The 16,038-nt window shown below is 37.8% G+C and overlaps 1 protein-coding gene across 1 annotated transcript in view; it reads left to right on the forward strand.

Moving 5' to 3' along the window:
* The window catches only part of UST (uronyl 2-sulfotransferase), a 156,429-nt gene that overhangs the window by 119,000 nt on the left and 21,391 nt on the right, over window positions 1–16,038 (forward strand). The window contains exons 6-7 of the mRNA XM_064649081.1: window positions 4,220–4,317; window positions 6,543–6,700. Coding sequence (XP_064505151.1) covers window positions 4,220–4,317; window positions 6,543–6,700 — 256 coding nt within the window. The remainder of the gene's footprint in view (window positions 1–4,219; window positions 4,318–6,542; window positions 6,701–16,038) is intronic.

A 16,038-nucleotide genomic window follows, 5' to 3' on the forward strand; every position in this document is an offset into this window, starting at 1 on the left:
AAGCAGCAGAGGTCACCATAGGCTGGGCTCAATTACTGGTTTTCCACGTTGTTTTATTGCATTTTCTTTTATGGAAACTTGAAAGCTATTTATTTAGGTTGCTGCTGACACACCTCCACATCTGCAACCTTCAGACTGATGTAAGGAGCTTGCACTGTGTCTGAGCTGTAAGCAGGGTCTTCTGTTTCCACAGACATTGTGACATCCTACAAGAGTGGGGCATGGAAAGACGTGTATTTTTCATTTTGATTGTGAGAGGAAGGATATTTTTATGATTTTCCATAGATTAGCAGATTATTAATGGAAAAATATTTGCAGGGCATGTATGTATTTGAGCTACATTACCTCATTTTAAATTGTCAGTGTTACTATGAATTGCAGTATATCCATAGCAGAATCTGGTGTTTCTGTAATTTTTGATTAAGACACTGAGGATCAGGAAATAGGGAATGCTTTGAAGCCCAAGAATGATCTTTATTTTTTTTTAACTTGGCTGTTCCTTCTACTGGACAAAAAAAAAAAGTTATTATTTTTCCCAGTACTTTTAGGATTTTGTGTTAGGAGGGAAAAAAAAATCAAAGTCTTGAATATAAGGTCACATCTTTCTGTATATAGTACAAATTTACCATGAGTTAAAGACATTAATTTAAGTAAATTGCTTACTGTTCTATTAAAAAATACTTTAAGTTTGCTGTTTTTGTGATGGCATTAAAATTCCCAAAGGAATTTTGTAGCCCTTCTCTGGAAGTGTTCAGGAAGCATCTGGAAGTGGCACTTGGGGATATAGTTTAGAGGTGATTATGGTGGTGCTAGGTTGGACTAGATGTTCTTGAAGATCTCTTCCAACATTGATGATTCAATGATTCTATGAAATATATTTAGTCACATGCTGACTTTGTCTTATAGCATGTATGAACTCACTACGGCAAATAAAACAGTTTGTTATTAACCTCAAAAAATATATTAATAACACACCTTTGGTATATTTCTGATAGATCAGTAGTATGGCTCATTGACAGATTGATGGATTAGGGCATGTTGTGATTTTTATTTGAAAGGCAATTTTACAGAAGGAAGTAGACATTACCAACTTAACTTCTCAGACAAAATTGTTGAAAGAGTAGAAAAATATAGCACTATTAAAGGCGGTTTCTGTTGTTACTTGGAACCCCAGGGCTGATTCCTGGATGTCCCACTGCCCTACTGAAGACAGAAGCCCAGCTGGATGTGAGCAATATGAATTGTAGCCGGGAGCTGAGGAATAAAGTAAAATACCTCTTTCTTTATTGTGAAGTGTTATGATCAAAATAGCTCTATGTATTTCCTTCTCCATCTTTCCAGACTGTGTTAGAATAATTTTTTACAAGGCTCCTCCAGTGATTTAAGTGAGCAAGGCTGTCATCTGTCACCTTGCAAATTTTTGTCTCACATAAAAACATTTCTGCCCTGAAGGATCTGTGTCCTGCTGGGAAAACATGATCTTACTGTGAAATGTGGTATTAATATGGCTTAGGATAGTAGAGTAACACTGCATAGGGTAATATCATTTCACCTTGGCTTTCCATGCTCAGAAAAAAACTCAGAAGTTCCTATAAGTGCTGCTAGACCAAAGAGCATCTTCCTGTAAGTGTGTGTAAGTTTTGTAATGGCTAGCACACCTCAGGCCAACCCTTCTTTCACCCACTTTTTGGTTGAAAATTGTGATTTGACATCTCATGGAGCTGCAAAATTATCATCAAGTAAAATATTCTCTGAGGGATGGATAGTGACCGGTCATTTCTTTTACAGTTTATGAATACAGTAAAATAGGAAAGGTGAGTGGGTGCTGCAAGTGCATCAGGACACTCCAGCATCCATAATACAGATCACAGCTGTGCTGGTAAACGAAGCCTGGAAAGGGGCAGTGCTTTTACTGCAGAGAAAACCTGGTGCTTCTGATGTCAGGAATGTGAAATACATGTCATTGTGTGGCAAAAGATTGCAGGTTCATATGAAAGCATACCTGGCCTTTATCTTAAACCCTGACTGGATGAACAAGAAGTGAGGAGGATTAGATTAGTGCCAGCCCAGTTGTTTCAGTGATCCTACATCAGTTTACCCTCAAAAGGAATATTAAAAATCTCTTTTTGACTTAATATCAGCTGCTCGCTTGTTAAAGCTGCAGGATTTTTCACATGAATTTACATTGCTTTTACTGTACAGATGTTTCTTGGGCCATATTAATCAAATACTGTTTTCAGAATTATGAGAAGGTCCCAGTTACACTTTTGTGTTGGGTATTGATACTTATCTCAGGGAACATTTTCTGACTCACTGTATTCATTAGTCTTGCAAAGAAATGTTAAGTTTCTTCACTGGGAGTTAATGTCCATTCAGCTTCGTATGAAAGTGAGAAAAGAGGAATAGTTCTCAGTTACTAATGATTTTTTAGATCATATGTAGGTGTTTCTACCTTCCATGTATCTGCCTTCCATCTAATCCATCCATCAAGTGCAAGCTGGCTGGGACATAATTTAAAGTATTGTTGGGGCAATATTTCAGATTTTAAAAAATTTATTAATTCATTGCAGGTCTCTAGGTTCTTATGGAAGCCAAAAATATATATCCTGAAAACATCTCTGCTGGTGTCTACAGTAAAAGCACAATAAGCCTTTAAAGAAATTCAATTTATAATTCGTGATAAAAAACCTTATTGGAATTATAGGAGGGGGCACATTGCCTGTGCTATTACATATCCACGTTAAGATTTCTTAGTAGTATTCATAGCACTGAGAATGGGGGGCTGGTTAGCTGAATATAAAAATTCAGGTCTTGACCATAAATCTTCTGGTATGTATTTAAGGCAAGCCCTGAATATGCTTTGGGGAGCAGGGGGAATGGATTGTTTGTATCCCAGTTGGCAACTGTTGTTTTCTTTAGTGGTTCCTCACCAGATGATTTACTTCCCAGCCCATGAACTTCTGATGTGCTTATAAAATCTGATTTACGTAAGTGTGATACAGAGTAGGAAACAGGAATGTGCTTTGAAAGGCTTGCAGACCCAAATGTGACACTGATGAAGTTAGATGTGAGGGCTGAAGTTCTGGGAGGAGCTTTTCTCTGATGAGGTCTCAGGTGTTGATGCTGCGGCTGGAGGCCTGTTCCCTGCACTGCCCTGGGAGAGCAGAGGATGGTCTCCATGTATTCCGTACTGCCAAGCATATCTGTCTTGTGGAATGTTCTCTGTTATATTTTATTTACTTGATAAAATATAGATTTGTTTAATCGTTGGTTTGATGTTGATGTGTATCAAGTCTAAAGCATTATGAAAGCACATGTCTAAATAACAATGAAGATTGATTCTGCAAAGATGAAATCCTTCCATCTTTGCTTTTGTTGTCTTGCACTTTTTTTTTTGCCCTGTATGTCTCTGGAGTCAGTGGGTCTGCTTACAGAATAAGGCTCTATTAGCCTAGCTAAGGCTAGTGCAATTCAATCCCACTTGCAGGTATGTTTATTATTGCAGTAAAGTAAAGCTAGAAATGGAATACAGTTCCTCAGGGTTCAGTAGCTATGAGAAGTCTTTGAAAAATGATAAATAGCTTCTAATTAGATGAACGATGTTTCATGAAAATGATAAATACTTTCTAATAAGCCATTTTCTCCGTGGGGGTTTCTACAGTAGGTTCAATTTTGAACATCTGAGAAATTTACAGAATTCTAACCAGAAGTATGTTCATATATTGAGTAAGCTGTGTGAATTGCAGTTTGTTTGTTCATGCCAGTCATTGAATGAAGCAAAATTAAAAAAAAAAAAATTGTCTCGATTTTATTTATTCTGGCTACTTCAGTTTTCCTCCAGGGTGTAGTTAGAAGAAAGAAGAGCCTGAAAATAATCTCCTGAATATTTTAAATATTACTTAGTATGAAAGTTGATCCATGTGTCCCACTTTGAATTATACAGTAATCTCAATATAATAGTTGTGGACTTTGCAGCAGGGGGAAAAAAAAAAGTGGGTTTTTTGCATTCTAGGACAAAATAACATTTTTTTCCCCCATCCTGAACCTTTCTAATGATATTTAGAAGTAGATAAATTGACCAATAGATGACTTTTAAGATATTTGGTATAGCCTCAGCACAATTCTTTGCCCCTGAGATGACTATAAAAATATGAGATAAAGAAAATTGTTGTTAGTAGAGAAGGAAAATGCAGTATTTTTTTTCTTTCCTCCCCCACAGGACATTAATGTATGTATCCTTGAAAACTACCCTGAATGTTCCAATCCCAGGTTATTTTACATCATACCATATTTCTGTGGACAGCATCCAAGATGCAGGTAAATATATGCAAGGTATTCCAATTTGTTCAGCAATAGTTATTGCCAACATTTTGTCAGAAACTGGTGATAAAGAGGCGATGGTTACTTGAAGTACAAGAGAAAAATATAAGTACAATAAATGTAGCACTGTATGTCATAACTGCATGCATATATTTTGAAGTAAGGAGGGTAATGCAAATGTAGCATTATTCTTTCTTCTTGGTTTATAACATGAATAATTCATCAAATCTGAATGTACTAACATGGATTTTTTTTCTGGGTTGGCAAGGTGAGAATGGTAGTTACTATATGTACGCATTACTCATTTTATCTGCACTGTAATTTTGTAATAGATCTTTTTGATCTGATCAGATGCTTGTATCAGGTCTACATATGAGGAATTACGGGTTTCTCTGTCCATGTAAGAAACAGTAATCATGTTTAAATCTGTGTAAAATGCAGCCTTCTACTGCTGTAATTGAGCTAGCTCATTTTTAACATCTGTGTATGCCATTGTCATATTGCTATGTTAGTGATACTATAGTAAACTTTTATGCAATAATATGTGAATAATTGTAAATACTTTCTTGTTTTCAAATACTTCTATATTGTTGGTTGGAAATGTTCTTTATTGAGTTTGTTCAACTTCAAGGTATTCTGTTTCTTTATTGTTCAGGCTTCTCCATAATGAAACAACTGCACATTTTTCAACATTTCTTTCAACAGCCATATGTTTTATAGCAGTAATAACAAGTGAAAGTGTGTTCCTTCTTATATCTTAGTTTCTAAGTATCTGTTTTGTAAAATCCTGCCTTTTTTTTTTTGGCATAAGTGAAGTTATGTTTAAGAAACAAAACAGATTAATGACTTCATTTTCATTACACACATTTTTTTCTTAACATATTTTGGCCTTATTTGCAAATGCTTATGATTGCACATTTAACTTGTGTGCATGAGTAATCCCATTAACAGCAGTCACATACCTGAATATTTTCATGGCATATCTCCATGAGGTTCCCAAGCAGTATATTGAAGTACTGTTTTGTAGCTTGTTATAGTTCTGTCTCCTATCATGCCCTTGCATTTCCTTCAGCTACTTCTTAGTCTCACAAGGAGCTGCAAAGAGGAGGCTGATAGTGTTTGTTAGGACACTTTGCTCTTCCAGGATATGGATCAGTGCACAGAAGGTGGTAGAGCATGAAAAACCTGCTATAAATCTGCTCTAGTAGGAGTGTAAAGCACTAAGCTTTTTCGCATCATCGAAAGAGCTTCAAACAAATGTTTTTAAATTTACTATTGTGTAGAGTTCGCAAAAGACTAATGCAATCAGGGAAGAGGTGTGATTTCCAGCCACTCACATGTAGCATATGTGACTCAGATGTTCATCGTAGCAGCTGGATTCTGTAAAAAAAGCTGATTTCCTTTAGTTTGAGACACTGGCATTATATCCCCTATCAATATGAATGATGACTGCTACTCCCAGGACATAACTAATATGAGTTAATGTAGGGGATTTAGGATTCATATAGTTATCTAACCAAATTGTCCTTCTGGAAAGTATGAGAGAAGCATAAAGATGTACTGTAGTCCTACCAGCTTCTCCCGCTGAGAGAAGAGGTAGTAGAACCCTAAACTGATCTTCAAAACCAGTTATCAGTCAAAGCAAACAAATACAAGTCCTGTATTAGAGCTGCAGGGCAGTCAGGGGTAATGGCAGGGAAAGGGAAGCTCATGGAATTTCGGCAAACATTAAAGGTGAAAAACAGACCTGTAGTCTCCTGTGTGGGATTCACCAAGTAACAGCAGGCAGTGGTTGCTCACAACAGTTCTCCTGATGTGGTTCTGAGACACTACCACCCCTCAGCACTTGTTACCACCCAGGGCAGTCATTGCTGCCATCAGAAGGGGTCATGCTTCTAAGTTAAAATACCGGAGTTCACAAGTTTGAGCTTATAAACAACTTGGCAACAGATGTCTTCAAAGTGGAGTACTTTCACACAGTGATTAGCCTGCTTTTAATGTGATCGTGTTTTTCCATGCCAAACCAATTCCAGAGGTTGTGTGGAAAAGCTCAATAAGCTACTCAGGTTTGGTGGGGTTTCTTTTATGTTCTGTTGGAAGTACAGCTCTGAATATTTTTTTTTAATTCACTTGTGTTCTTGGCTAGAATTTCTGAAGTAAATGCATATTTAAACTTTTCTTTTTCCCTTCTACATCTATCTCCCTCCATCAATTTCATACAGGGAGCCTGGTGAATGGGCCCTTGAAAGAGCAAAGCTGAACGTTAATGAAAATTTTCTGCTTGTGGGCATTCTGGAGGAGTTGGAGGATGTGCTGCTTTTATTAGAAAGATTCTTACCTCATTATTTCAAGGATGTGCTTAGCATCTACAAAAACCCAGGTAACTTTTTCCATTAAAATGCTATTCTTACAGAAACTTTGGCAAAATCTGCATGGCTGCTGAAAGGTACGTGTTTCTGTCTTGTTTAGTCAATGAAGAGATTTATCTTCCTTTTAGGGAGCAGATTTGACTAATGGAGAAGGTCACATATTCTGCTTTTATCTTTAATGTTACTGTGTGGTTTTCATTCCTGGGCAAGCACTTGTTGCTCAGTGATCTTGCCATATGCCAGAAAGCTTCCCATTTACCACTGGAGTGACTTTTTCTTTTTTTAATTCTATCATACTCAGCTCTCAAGTAATACTGTCAAAATATTCTTAAAATGGTGTCAGCAATATCTACCTAAGTCAATCTTCAAGAAATTGTTTGGGGAGCTGGACACCTCGGAGATTCTCCAGTACCACTACCATTTATTTTCCCTTGGCTTTGCCTAAGAGTTGAAATGAACTGAACCTTCAGTTAAACTGAGTATTTAGGTAAAGTACGAATAAGAATACATATTTACAGCACTATAAGTACAAAACATAAAGAGAAAAAAGACTTAGGAGGCTTGAGTAGAGAAATGAAAATAGAGAATACTCAATCTACTCCTTAATTTGCACACACAGCCAATCTGAAAGGCTTCTCTCTGTATCAGTTCATCCCTCCCAACACTTATTTATTGCTGAGTTCTTTAAAAGGCAGTCTTGTGTCTTATGCCTAAAAATAAATTTGATGCTTCTGGAGGACTGTGCATGTCATTCCAGCAGAATTAATTTCCTGCTTACATTTGACTGGTGCATCAACACTGTATGAACCAGGCAGGGGTAAAACTTTCCTTCTTGCTTGGTGACTTGAATGCATTCATGTCAGTGTGAAATGCCTACAGTGGTTAAATGTGTGTTTTGTACCAAGTTGAATATTAAAAGCACATGGAACAAAGGTGGAATTTTATTTGTAATGCATGCAGCTGATGGCTGGCTTCTGACTGAGAGCAGCTTTTACAGTAGTCAGTCACTTTGGAGAAACTGTTTCTGTCCATAACCAAGAGTTATGCATGAGTGTCCACCAAACTCTTCTTCTAGGATGCATCTTTGAAAATTTTATATTTGGCAATGATACAGATACTTCAGAGAAAGTGTAATATTGCTTCTCTGAACATCATTTCAGTGGATCATTATCTGCTTACAATAAGGCAGTTAAGGCAACTCTTTGGAAAGTGGAAGTTTAACTTTCTTGTGGTACTATATCCAGCCATAGAGCAATTTTGCCCCATAACAGACATAAGGAGAGTATAGTATGGTACTGACATGAGAGCAATGCCCAGTTTTGGATCAGTTATTTCTCTTCATAAATTAAAAAATAAAAATACTGGTATTTGTAGTATGTGGAAGTTATCATAAAGGTTTGCACAATTTGGTCTTCAAGGTTTTACCACAGGGATATTAGGTGAGAGAGAGGCAGGGGGATCAATAGAAGGACATGGTCTCTCTGCCATCAGCTGACTTTTCTTTGAGAATTTGTAGGACTTCCTCAGCTGTTCTGTGCACCATAGATTTTCACTTCTCTTACAACAGGGGAAGCTAATAAACAGCACACAAGGTTTTGGTTTTCATCAGGGTGCCCTAGACATTGTCAGGTGGGAAGTGAGCAATCTATGAAAATCATTAAGTGCTGGTTAATCTTTCTCTGCTCTGTGTATATTCCAGGAGGAATGTATCGGTATCTGGAGGAAATTTGATCACCTCTTTCAGGAATCTCCTCTGAGATTTCATGTGTAAGACTGGTCTGGTGTCATATCTAAAGATTCACCACTTTCCTTCAGTATTTCCTATGTTTATTAAACTTTTGTTTTATCTTTTCCATTCACCCATTGACAATGAAGATTAGAAAGAAAATTGTTTACTTGTGTTAACTCTGTCCTCCTCTTTTCATACGTGCATATGTTTGGGGCTTTTTTCCAATCACAATTATTTTCAGGTTATTTCTGAGTTGGTGCAGATGCTTACAAAATACTTAACAGAAAAATAAAAAATATCTAAGTGTAAGAAATCCTATATTGTACTCCTCAGGGCATCTTAGCCCTGATCTACAACACCCTCTGCTGTTGCATCATGAAGTGCTTGAAAGAGGAGATGTTATTCTGCCAGTTGTGTGGTAATCCTACAAAGCAACAGATACTTTGGGTTAAAACTGACCTTTGGTTGCAACTAATACTTGCAGATTACATCTATAATGTTTACAGTATTGTCTGCTGATCTGCTGCTCCACCTGAGATTCTCTTATGGCAATCTTTCCTGTTTCCGTATTAAGGAAAGTAAAGTTTTTCCAGAACTTATCTTTTGTCAGTTGAATACAATGAGATGAGAAAAACACAGTGAAGGACCATGTACAGAAAGGTGATTCACTTCCAGGTCTGTGAATCTCTGCACCAGAGTCCACTGCAATAAGCAGTTCTGGATTAGACACGATTCAAAAACTGGACTTGGAGAGCTGCCTTGAAGCAAAAGGTAGCTGAAGCAAGACAATTTCCATCCAGTGTTGCTTTAGTGGATTACATAGATTGGAAATCAGAGTAGGAAACTGGCAATTGCTGTCCCACCAATGTCATAAATCTAAACCACATTAAAAGCACCTACCTCTTGCTATAGGAAGCAAACTGCTGGATGTTATCAAACCTGTAAAATCACATGGGCATTTAAGATATGTCTGCGGGAGTTGTGGGTTAAACTCCTGCTTCCCAAAGTTGGGACCCTCCTCGCCTGTTACAGGTGCTTTGGGCCATCACCAGATCACTATGGCTCCCATCCAGGCAAACTTCTTGTTGGGAGCCTTCAGTGTGGTTGATGCTATAGAAATCAGGAAATCTGGAAACTTTTTCTAATCTCTGTTTCTTTCAACCATGCAATCCATATTCAAAGTTCTTTGTTTCTTTTGTATCATCTGAGACACTACGATAGCATTTATTAAGAAACTCATTCTCAGTGTTCTCCCAGCTAAGAAACAAAGGCTGTAGTCATTTTATCTTCGAAACTACTTTGCTGCTATCGTTCTGAAGCAGAAGATCAGTAAAACTATGGCTCTATGATCTGGTAGATAGTGGGGCATTTTCATCAGAGAGCACAGAAATGTGATTGCAGGTATATATATCTGTATATGTAATGACACAGATAACTGCTAAATGCAATATTACTTGAGTGCTTTTCTCAGTGATGCTAATGATTTGACTTACATAAGCTGGCAGAAGAAAACTGTGAAGAAAGGTAAAATATTTTGAAAAAAGGTGGCAGTTCCGCCTGAGAGAAAATTTTAGTGTCAGAGGACACTAGGAAGCTAACTTTCTTTATTGCATTAATAAGATGGTTGCCTTAAGCTACTCCATATGCCAGCTATTTTTACTTGTGTGTTTTATAACCATGTGCAAGAAAATGTGAAAGCTCTTTGTGGTGCTAAAGTTTTCATTGGAACAAATCTGGTTTTATCTTATACAATACTTTAGAGCTCCATACCTCCTGTTTTTCTGCTTCTCTACTCTCTCCTTGAAATTAAGCATTTTCTTAATGTTGATACTACATCAAGAATTGCAAAGGACTCTCTTTTTTTTGTCTTGTCCAAAGTCTTGTCCAAAACGACAAACTTGTCCTGCCTTGACAGCCAGAACTGCCTTTGACCAATTGGCCTTTGATCAAAAGGGCATGGATGGGAGCAGCAGATAGATTGTAGAATAGATAGATGGATCAATAGATGGGTAGAATAAATGAAGAAAAAAAAACCATATTGCTGTGTTTAGTAGCTTTCTTTGCTAACACAGTGAAATATGCTGAAAATTCTGTCTTTGCTTCCCAGCACTGAAGCAGATAGGATCTAATTGTAGAGCCTTGGATTATATTTACTTCAAAATTTAGAAGTATTCCTTAAGTTTTTGAGAGGCCTGAAATACTTATAACAAAACTTCACATGTAAAATCTCTCCTCACTCTCAGGAGCACAACTGAAGGAAAAAAAAGGTTGATCAGTCCCATTCATTTTTGCTGTCTATAGTCACTATAACTCACTTTTGGTAATGAGCTACTTACTGGTAGCCAGAATGCAGAGAATACTTACTCAGTTTAATTTGAAATTTCGTATCTTTGTGTTTTTAAGAGGCAGAAAATGTACACTATACTCAGCAAAACAGAATTTACTTCTACCTTGTCAACTTCTGTGGCATGGGGTAAAAGTTAATAGCACCTAATGTAAAAGAATATGCAATAAAATGGTTTTTTATCACCTCAGAAATAACCCATATCCTCTCACCTCTCTGCTGGAGTTCATAAATTTTCTTTGGTACTAGAAGCCCTATAAAAATACTTCTTCCCAGAACCAGAAAAAAATATAAATCTTTTTTTCCTGAAAGTTGCATTTTGCGTGGAGAAGGCAAAAAGACTCTACAGCAAAAAGACTGACTTAATCTTTTCAAACAGTGAATTTTATTGAGTGCAAAGAAATAACCCACGCTGTCAGCTGAAAGAAAATATATTGTTCAGGTGAACTAAAATGTGGGGTTTTTAAAAATGCAATGAAAATCTGATTCTTGGAAGAATCGCATTTACAGGGAATGTTTTAAACTGTAGTAGTAATATTATCCCAGGTGATATAAACCTGCTCATTTTTAAAAACCATTCTCTTCATGAATGCTAGTGGCACAGTGTTGACGTTTTCTATTGATAAACTTCCCCTTCTCTTTAAACCCAGAGATGCTGGCATTTGTCTTTATTGTAAGGCTAAGGTCCTGTGAGGCAGGACCTTTTTTGATGGAGTTAGGAAAAGGGTTGCATCAGCCTCAGCAGTCTTTACGCTGTGCTGAAGATCGCTCCTGTGCTAGGTCAGCACTGAAGGGGGATATGCCTTCAGATGGTTCCTGTGCTGGAAGTGAAGAAGAGCATTTTCCCACTCCTTGTGAAAATAAAACTCTTTACCAGTTGGAGAAAGCCGAGAGAGGCTTTTCTTTCTTACACCGTCTTCCAGGACATCACTTTGTTAGCGAGACTCCCCATAATATGATTGATACCTTTAGTACTAAATTCTTGTAGCAGCTGTTCTCCCACCCTGCTCTTGGGCTGCACTGACAACGTGTGGATGCTCTGCATTTGGAAATGTTCAGGAACCAAGGGTTTTTTCCCTCTGAGGAACTGCAGTGGGTGTCTTTGCAGGCACAACCTCCAAGAGCAGAAACTCTGAGTAAGAAATTATCATAGAAATCTGATGGAAGGAGGCAGTGCTTTTTGTGGAATGTCTTTAAATAGTGATCATCTTATATTCTGCCTTTGTTCAGCACAAAATGAAAGGAAATAAGAAATTAGGACAAATGTTCTGAGACTTCTTAATCTGCTGGCTTCTTGTGAGCTGTATTTTATGGAGAGGGGGTTGGGACTGGTATTTGGAAACATTACATACAGTGGCTCAACTCTTGTGCAGAAGTGCACAACCCTTCTCTCTCCTACAAGGACCTGCACTCTTGATGTGAGAATAAAATCAGTTTGGATTAGTTTCAATTTAATGCTGAGGGGTTTGGGATTTGGGGTTTTTTTTTTGCATCACTTCTTTGCATCTGCTACTTTCTTCAAACAGAATTCAGGAAAACTTTGAACACATTCAAATGTTCAAAAACTTTGGAGACTCCAAACACACTGTCTTTTCTTTTGCCTCACACTCTAAAACAGCTTTGTGTTTTCCCTGAATAATACTCTGAAGAGGGATTACTGACTATAAAAATTTTCTACAGAAGAGAAAAGTTCTAAATTTCACGTGGAGGTAAAACATGAAGTTGGACTTGGGAGGTAACTATTTGTGTAACACTTCCATAGCACATTGCCATCCGTGATGTAAAGCACAATGAATGTGCGACCTGGGAAGTTTTGACCAGCAGGTGGTGTGATCTGCCCACTTGTTCAGCGCTTCCAGGGCACTCGAGCGTTGTGCCAATGCTAATGGGGATTTACATTCCGCCTTGATGGCATTTTCTTCTTTATCACCCAACATCCTGTTCTGAAAATAGAAAACATGAACAAGCTGTTCTTTTCTTCTCCCTCTGAAATCTGAACTTTCAAAGTTGCATAGAAGAATGCTATAAAACAATGTGTATGCTAAAACAGGCAGTTTAAGATCTAGGAAGAGTGTTTAATTGTATGTTTGTTTATTGTAAAAGTAACTCTCCATTCTCTGTGTGCAAGACAGGCAGGGAAAGAGGAAGAGTCACAGTGCATATACCCAAGAACGTTTGTTCCCAATTAGGTCGATAGCATCAAGGACATTCTGTATAGCTAATCTGCTCCTTGATTTGTTTCATAAAGTTGAAGGTAGTATCAAAAGCTGTAGATGCCTTATCTAGCTCTGCAGCCATGAAAATACAAGGTTTGGAAAGCAGGGACAAAACCAGACTGCCTGGTCCAGGAGGTCCTGAAGTTGGTGGATACCCCAATCAGTGATAAGCATAGTCAGTGGAAGTATCCTTTCTTTTTCCAGTTCCATAAAAGGAAAATACGTTGTTTCCTGTCTTTCAGAGGTTTCAAGCCTCATGGTGAATAAACAGTTTTTAGAATAGGACCTCTTGGAAGGATTTGAGCACTTCTGAGTGTTCTCTGTTTTTCATAAGATCCACTAGGTCTTTTGGAAGATTTGTCTCAGAAGGTAAACTTCTCTGTGGCAAATTCTGCAGCAAAGATTGACAGCTTATAACAGCTGTGGTTCTTGTTCTGCTGAGGAAGGTGAAGCCACTCCAGACCATGTGTGTGTGGCATGAAAACCATAACTGTGGCACCAAAAGATTTATCCAAGATAGTATCAGTCTCATTGCTAAAATATGATCAGACTAAAGGGTGGCAAGAGAATTTGGTGTGGCTTTCCAAGCCCACATGGAGCTTGCGTACATGCAGGCTCAAATCCATTCTATTTACTCCTCCTTCTTAGTGTGCACTTGTTAGATACAAGTTAGCTCATATGTGCATGGTTACACAGCAGAACAGTTGCCTTTAAATACGTCTTGTGGCCCAAAATGAATGGCCTTTTGAGACGAAAAGTGAGGTAGCTGACAGCCCAGCATGACCTTCACACTCAGTTTGGGTAAATCTACTCCCTGAGCTTACAGTGCAGGGAAGTGCAATTTACGTGCCCATCTGCCAAGTGCATTGCTATGGTTCTTCTTTCTCCTAGAGTCAAGAGGAGTGGTTGACTTTGTAAGTACAGCAGCAACAACAACAATAATCACTTAGATCAGTTGAGAAATTTACATATTTCAAATTGGCAGGACGGGATCATGGGCATAGTTCATGAACTGGAGGAATGAGGAATGAGGCCACTGTTGATCCACAGTGCCCCTGCCCAGCACTTCTGGCATTCGAGGAGGTTGGCTGCCTTCCAGGTCTCACCACTGAAAATGGCAAAGAAGGATATTGTTTCTCTGCTTGCTAGTTACAATATTGATTTTTAAATCCTTATTTTAGGCTTGGATTTTCATGGGAGTTGAATTTGTAAAGGCTCAGAATGAGTTGTAGTGGAAAGTGAAGACCATGTTCCCTTAAATAATTTTTTGAAAAACGTGGATCAAATGTTCCTCTTCTACTAAAGTTTCTGGACACATGAGCTCTTAGGCTGGCTCTGACAAACTACGGTGGATTGTAGAGATAGGCTGAGTTGGGGTTTTTTTGTAGAATTACTTATTCTTTCCCTTCTTTGAGCTATAATAGATGTGTATACAGAGCTTGTGCTCTGCAGTCTCCTATCTTTTTCCTATTCCTTTCCACCACCTGTTTTGTATTCCTCTTTCCTGTCAAATGGCAAGGTCTTTTCCTGAAACCAAGCACATTTTACTTCTTTGCATGCTCCTCTGAGCCTCTATCATGAACAGAGCTTCCCTTCTCTAAAATTTTCTGTATAATGCATTTATATCTGTAGTATTATGAAGACTGAGACCACCTAATGCATCATCTTCATCTCTTCCTGCAATTCCAAGACTTCAGCCTGTAGATTTTGCATTTCATCCCACCTATTCATGTTGCTTGCATTCAATTTCCTTTCATCAGATCTATTGATGGACCGTCTGGTTTTGTATTATACCCACAAGGATTGGATTTCATACTGTTTTGCAGTAAAAACAAAACTTATTTGTGGTCTAAATCCCAAGGGAGTAGTCAGCCAAACCCTTACATCCTACATATCAAGTTTTTTGTGTGCGTCAGATCGTTTTGAAGGCTTGGTGGTGGTATTTTCCAAGCAATTGTCATGTTTATCTAATGAACATATCAGTCACTAAAGATGTTATGGTTTATAAGTGGGCTCCTGCTACTTATCTGAGGATGATTCCCTGATGCACCTTTTAAATGTTTCCTGTTCTTAATATCAGAAAATGAAAAACCCGTGGACAACCAGCTTTGTTAAAGCTCCAGCACAGAGGGAAAGCTGCGTTCGGATACAGCATTAATGATATCTCTTAAATAATCTAGGGTCACTGATGACAAAATACCACAAACATTTTAATGACGGTTAAAGCTTGCAATGACAGTTCATTCCTTCTTGACTAACTTACTAAATAAAATCCTAATGCTATTTTAATTGGTATCATTTCAGCTGAATCTCTGCTACTGCTTCTGCTTTAAAAATAGCATTTAAACAAAAATTATAGCAGTAACAGATCACAGAGTTGACTATTTGCCTTGCTTTTAGGAGCATAATCATATTTTCAGTCTTCAAATAAGGCTATTGTACTTTTCCCTCAGACTAAATCATTGTATCAATTACAGGTTAAATTGCTTATCCTTATCCCCAAGGCATTTTGCAAGAACAATGTGAGTACCGTGAGCCAGTATCTTTGACAACTCAGAAATGTTTTGAAAAATACTGAAGTAACTACAGAAAAGAAATTTAATTGTAAATGTGTAATTTATGTACAGTAGAGGCAAGCAGCCTTTCCTAAGGAATTACTTGGGTTTTCACATAAACATTACAATTTAAAATCAAGTTTTTACAGTGATACAAATTAGCTGCTATCATAATTAAAATGATGTAATAATTAAAATGAGGAAAACATGAAAGAGCATAAATTCTGACAAGTTAGATTTGAAACTTTAGTAAGGCATTTTCCAGCATACAACTTGCTAAAGGCATTAAAGCTAACATCAAAAGGTTTTTTTCAGCCGCATCAGGGCTAGGTGGCCCACAAGAGTCAGGGAGAGTGAGACGGTGGGTAGCTGGGAGGAGTGGCAGGGAGGCATTCTCAGGGAAGAGACATCCCTAAGGGCCTGTAGAGCAACCAGTTACTCCCAAAGGACACAGCGTATTGTGCTCTAAATCATCTTAAGAACACTTACTACTATTAGAAAAGGA

This window comes from Pseudopipra pipra, chromosome 3 (assembly GCF_036250125.1).
Source record: "Pseudopipra pipra isolate bDixPip1 chromosome 3, bDixPip1.hap1, whole genome shotgun sequence".
Taxonomy (NCBI): domain Eukaryota; kingdom Metazoa; phylum Chordata; class Aves; order Passeriformes; family Pipridae; genus Pseudopipra; species Pseudopipra pipra.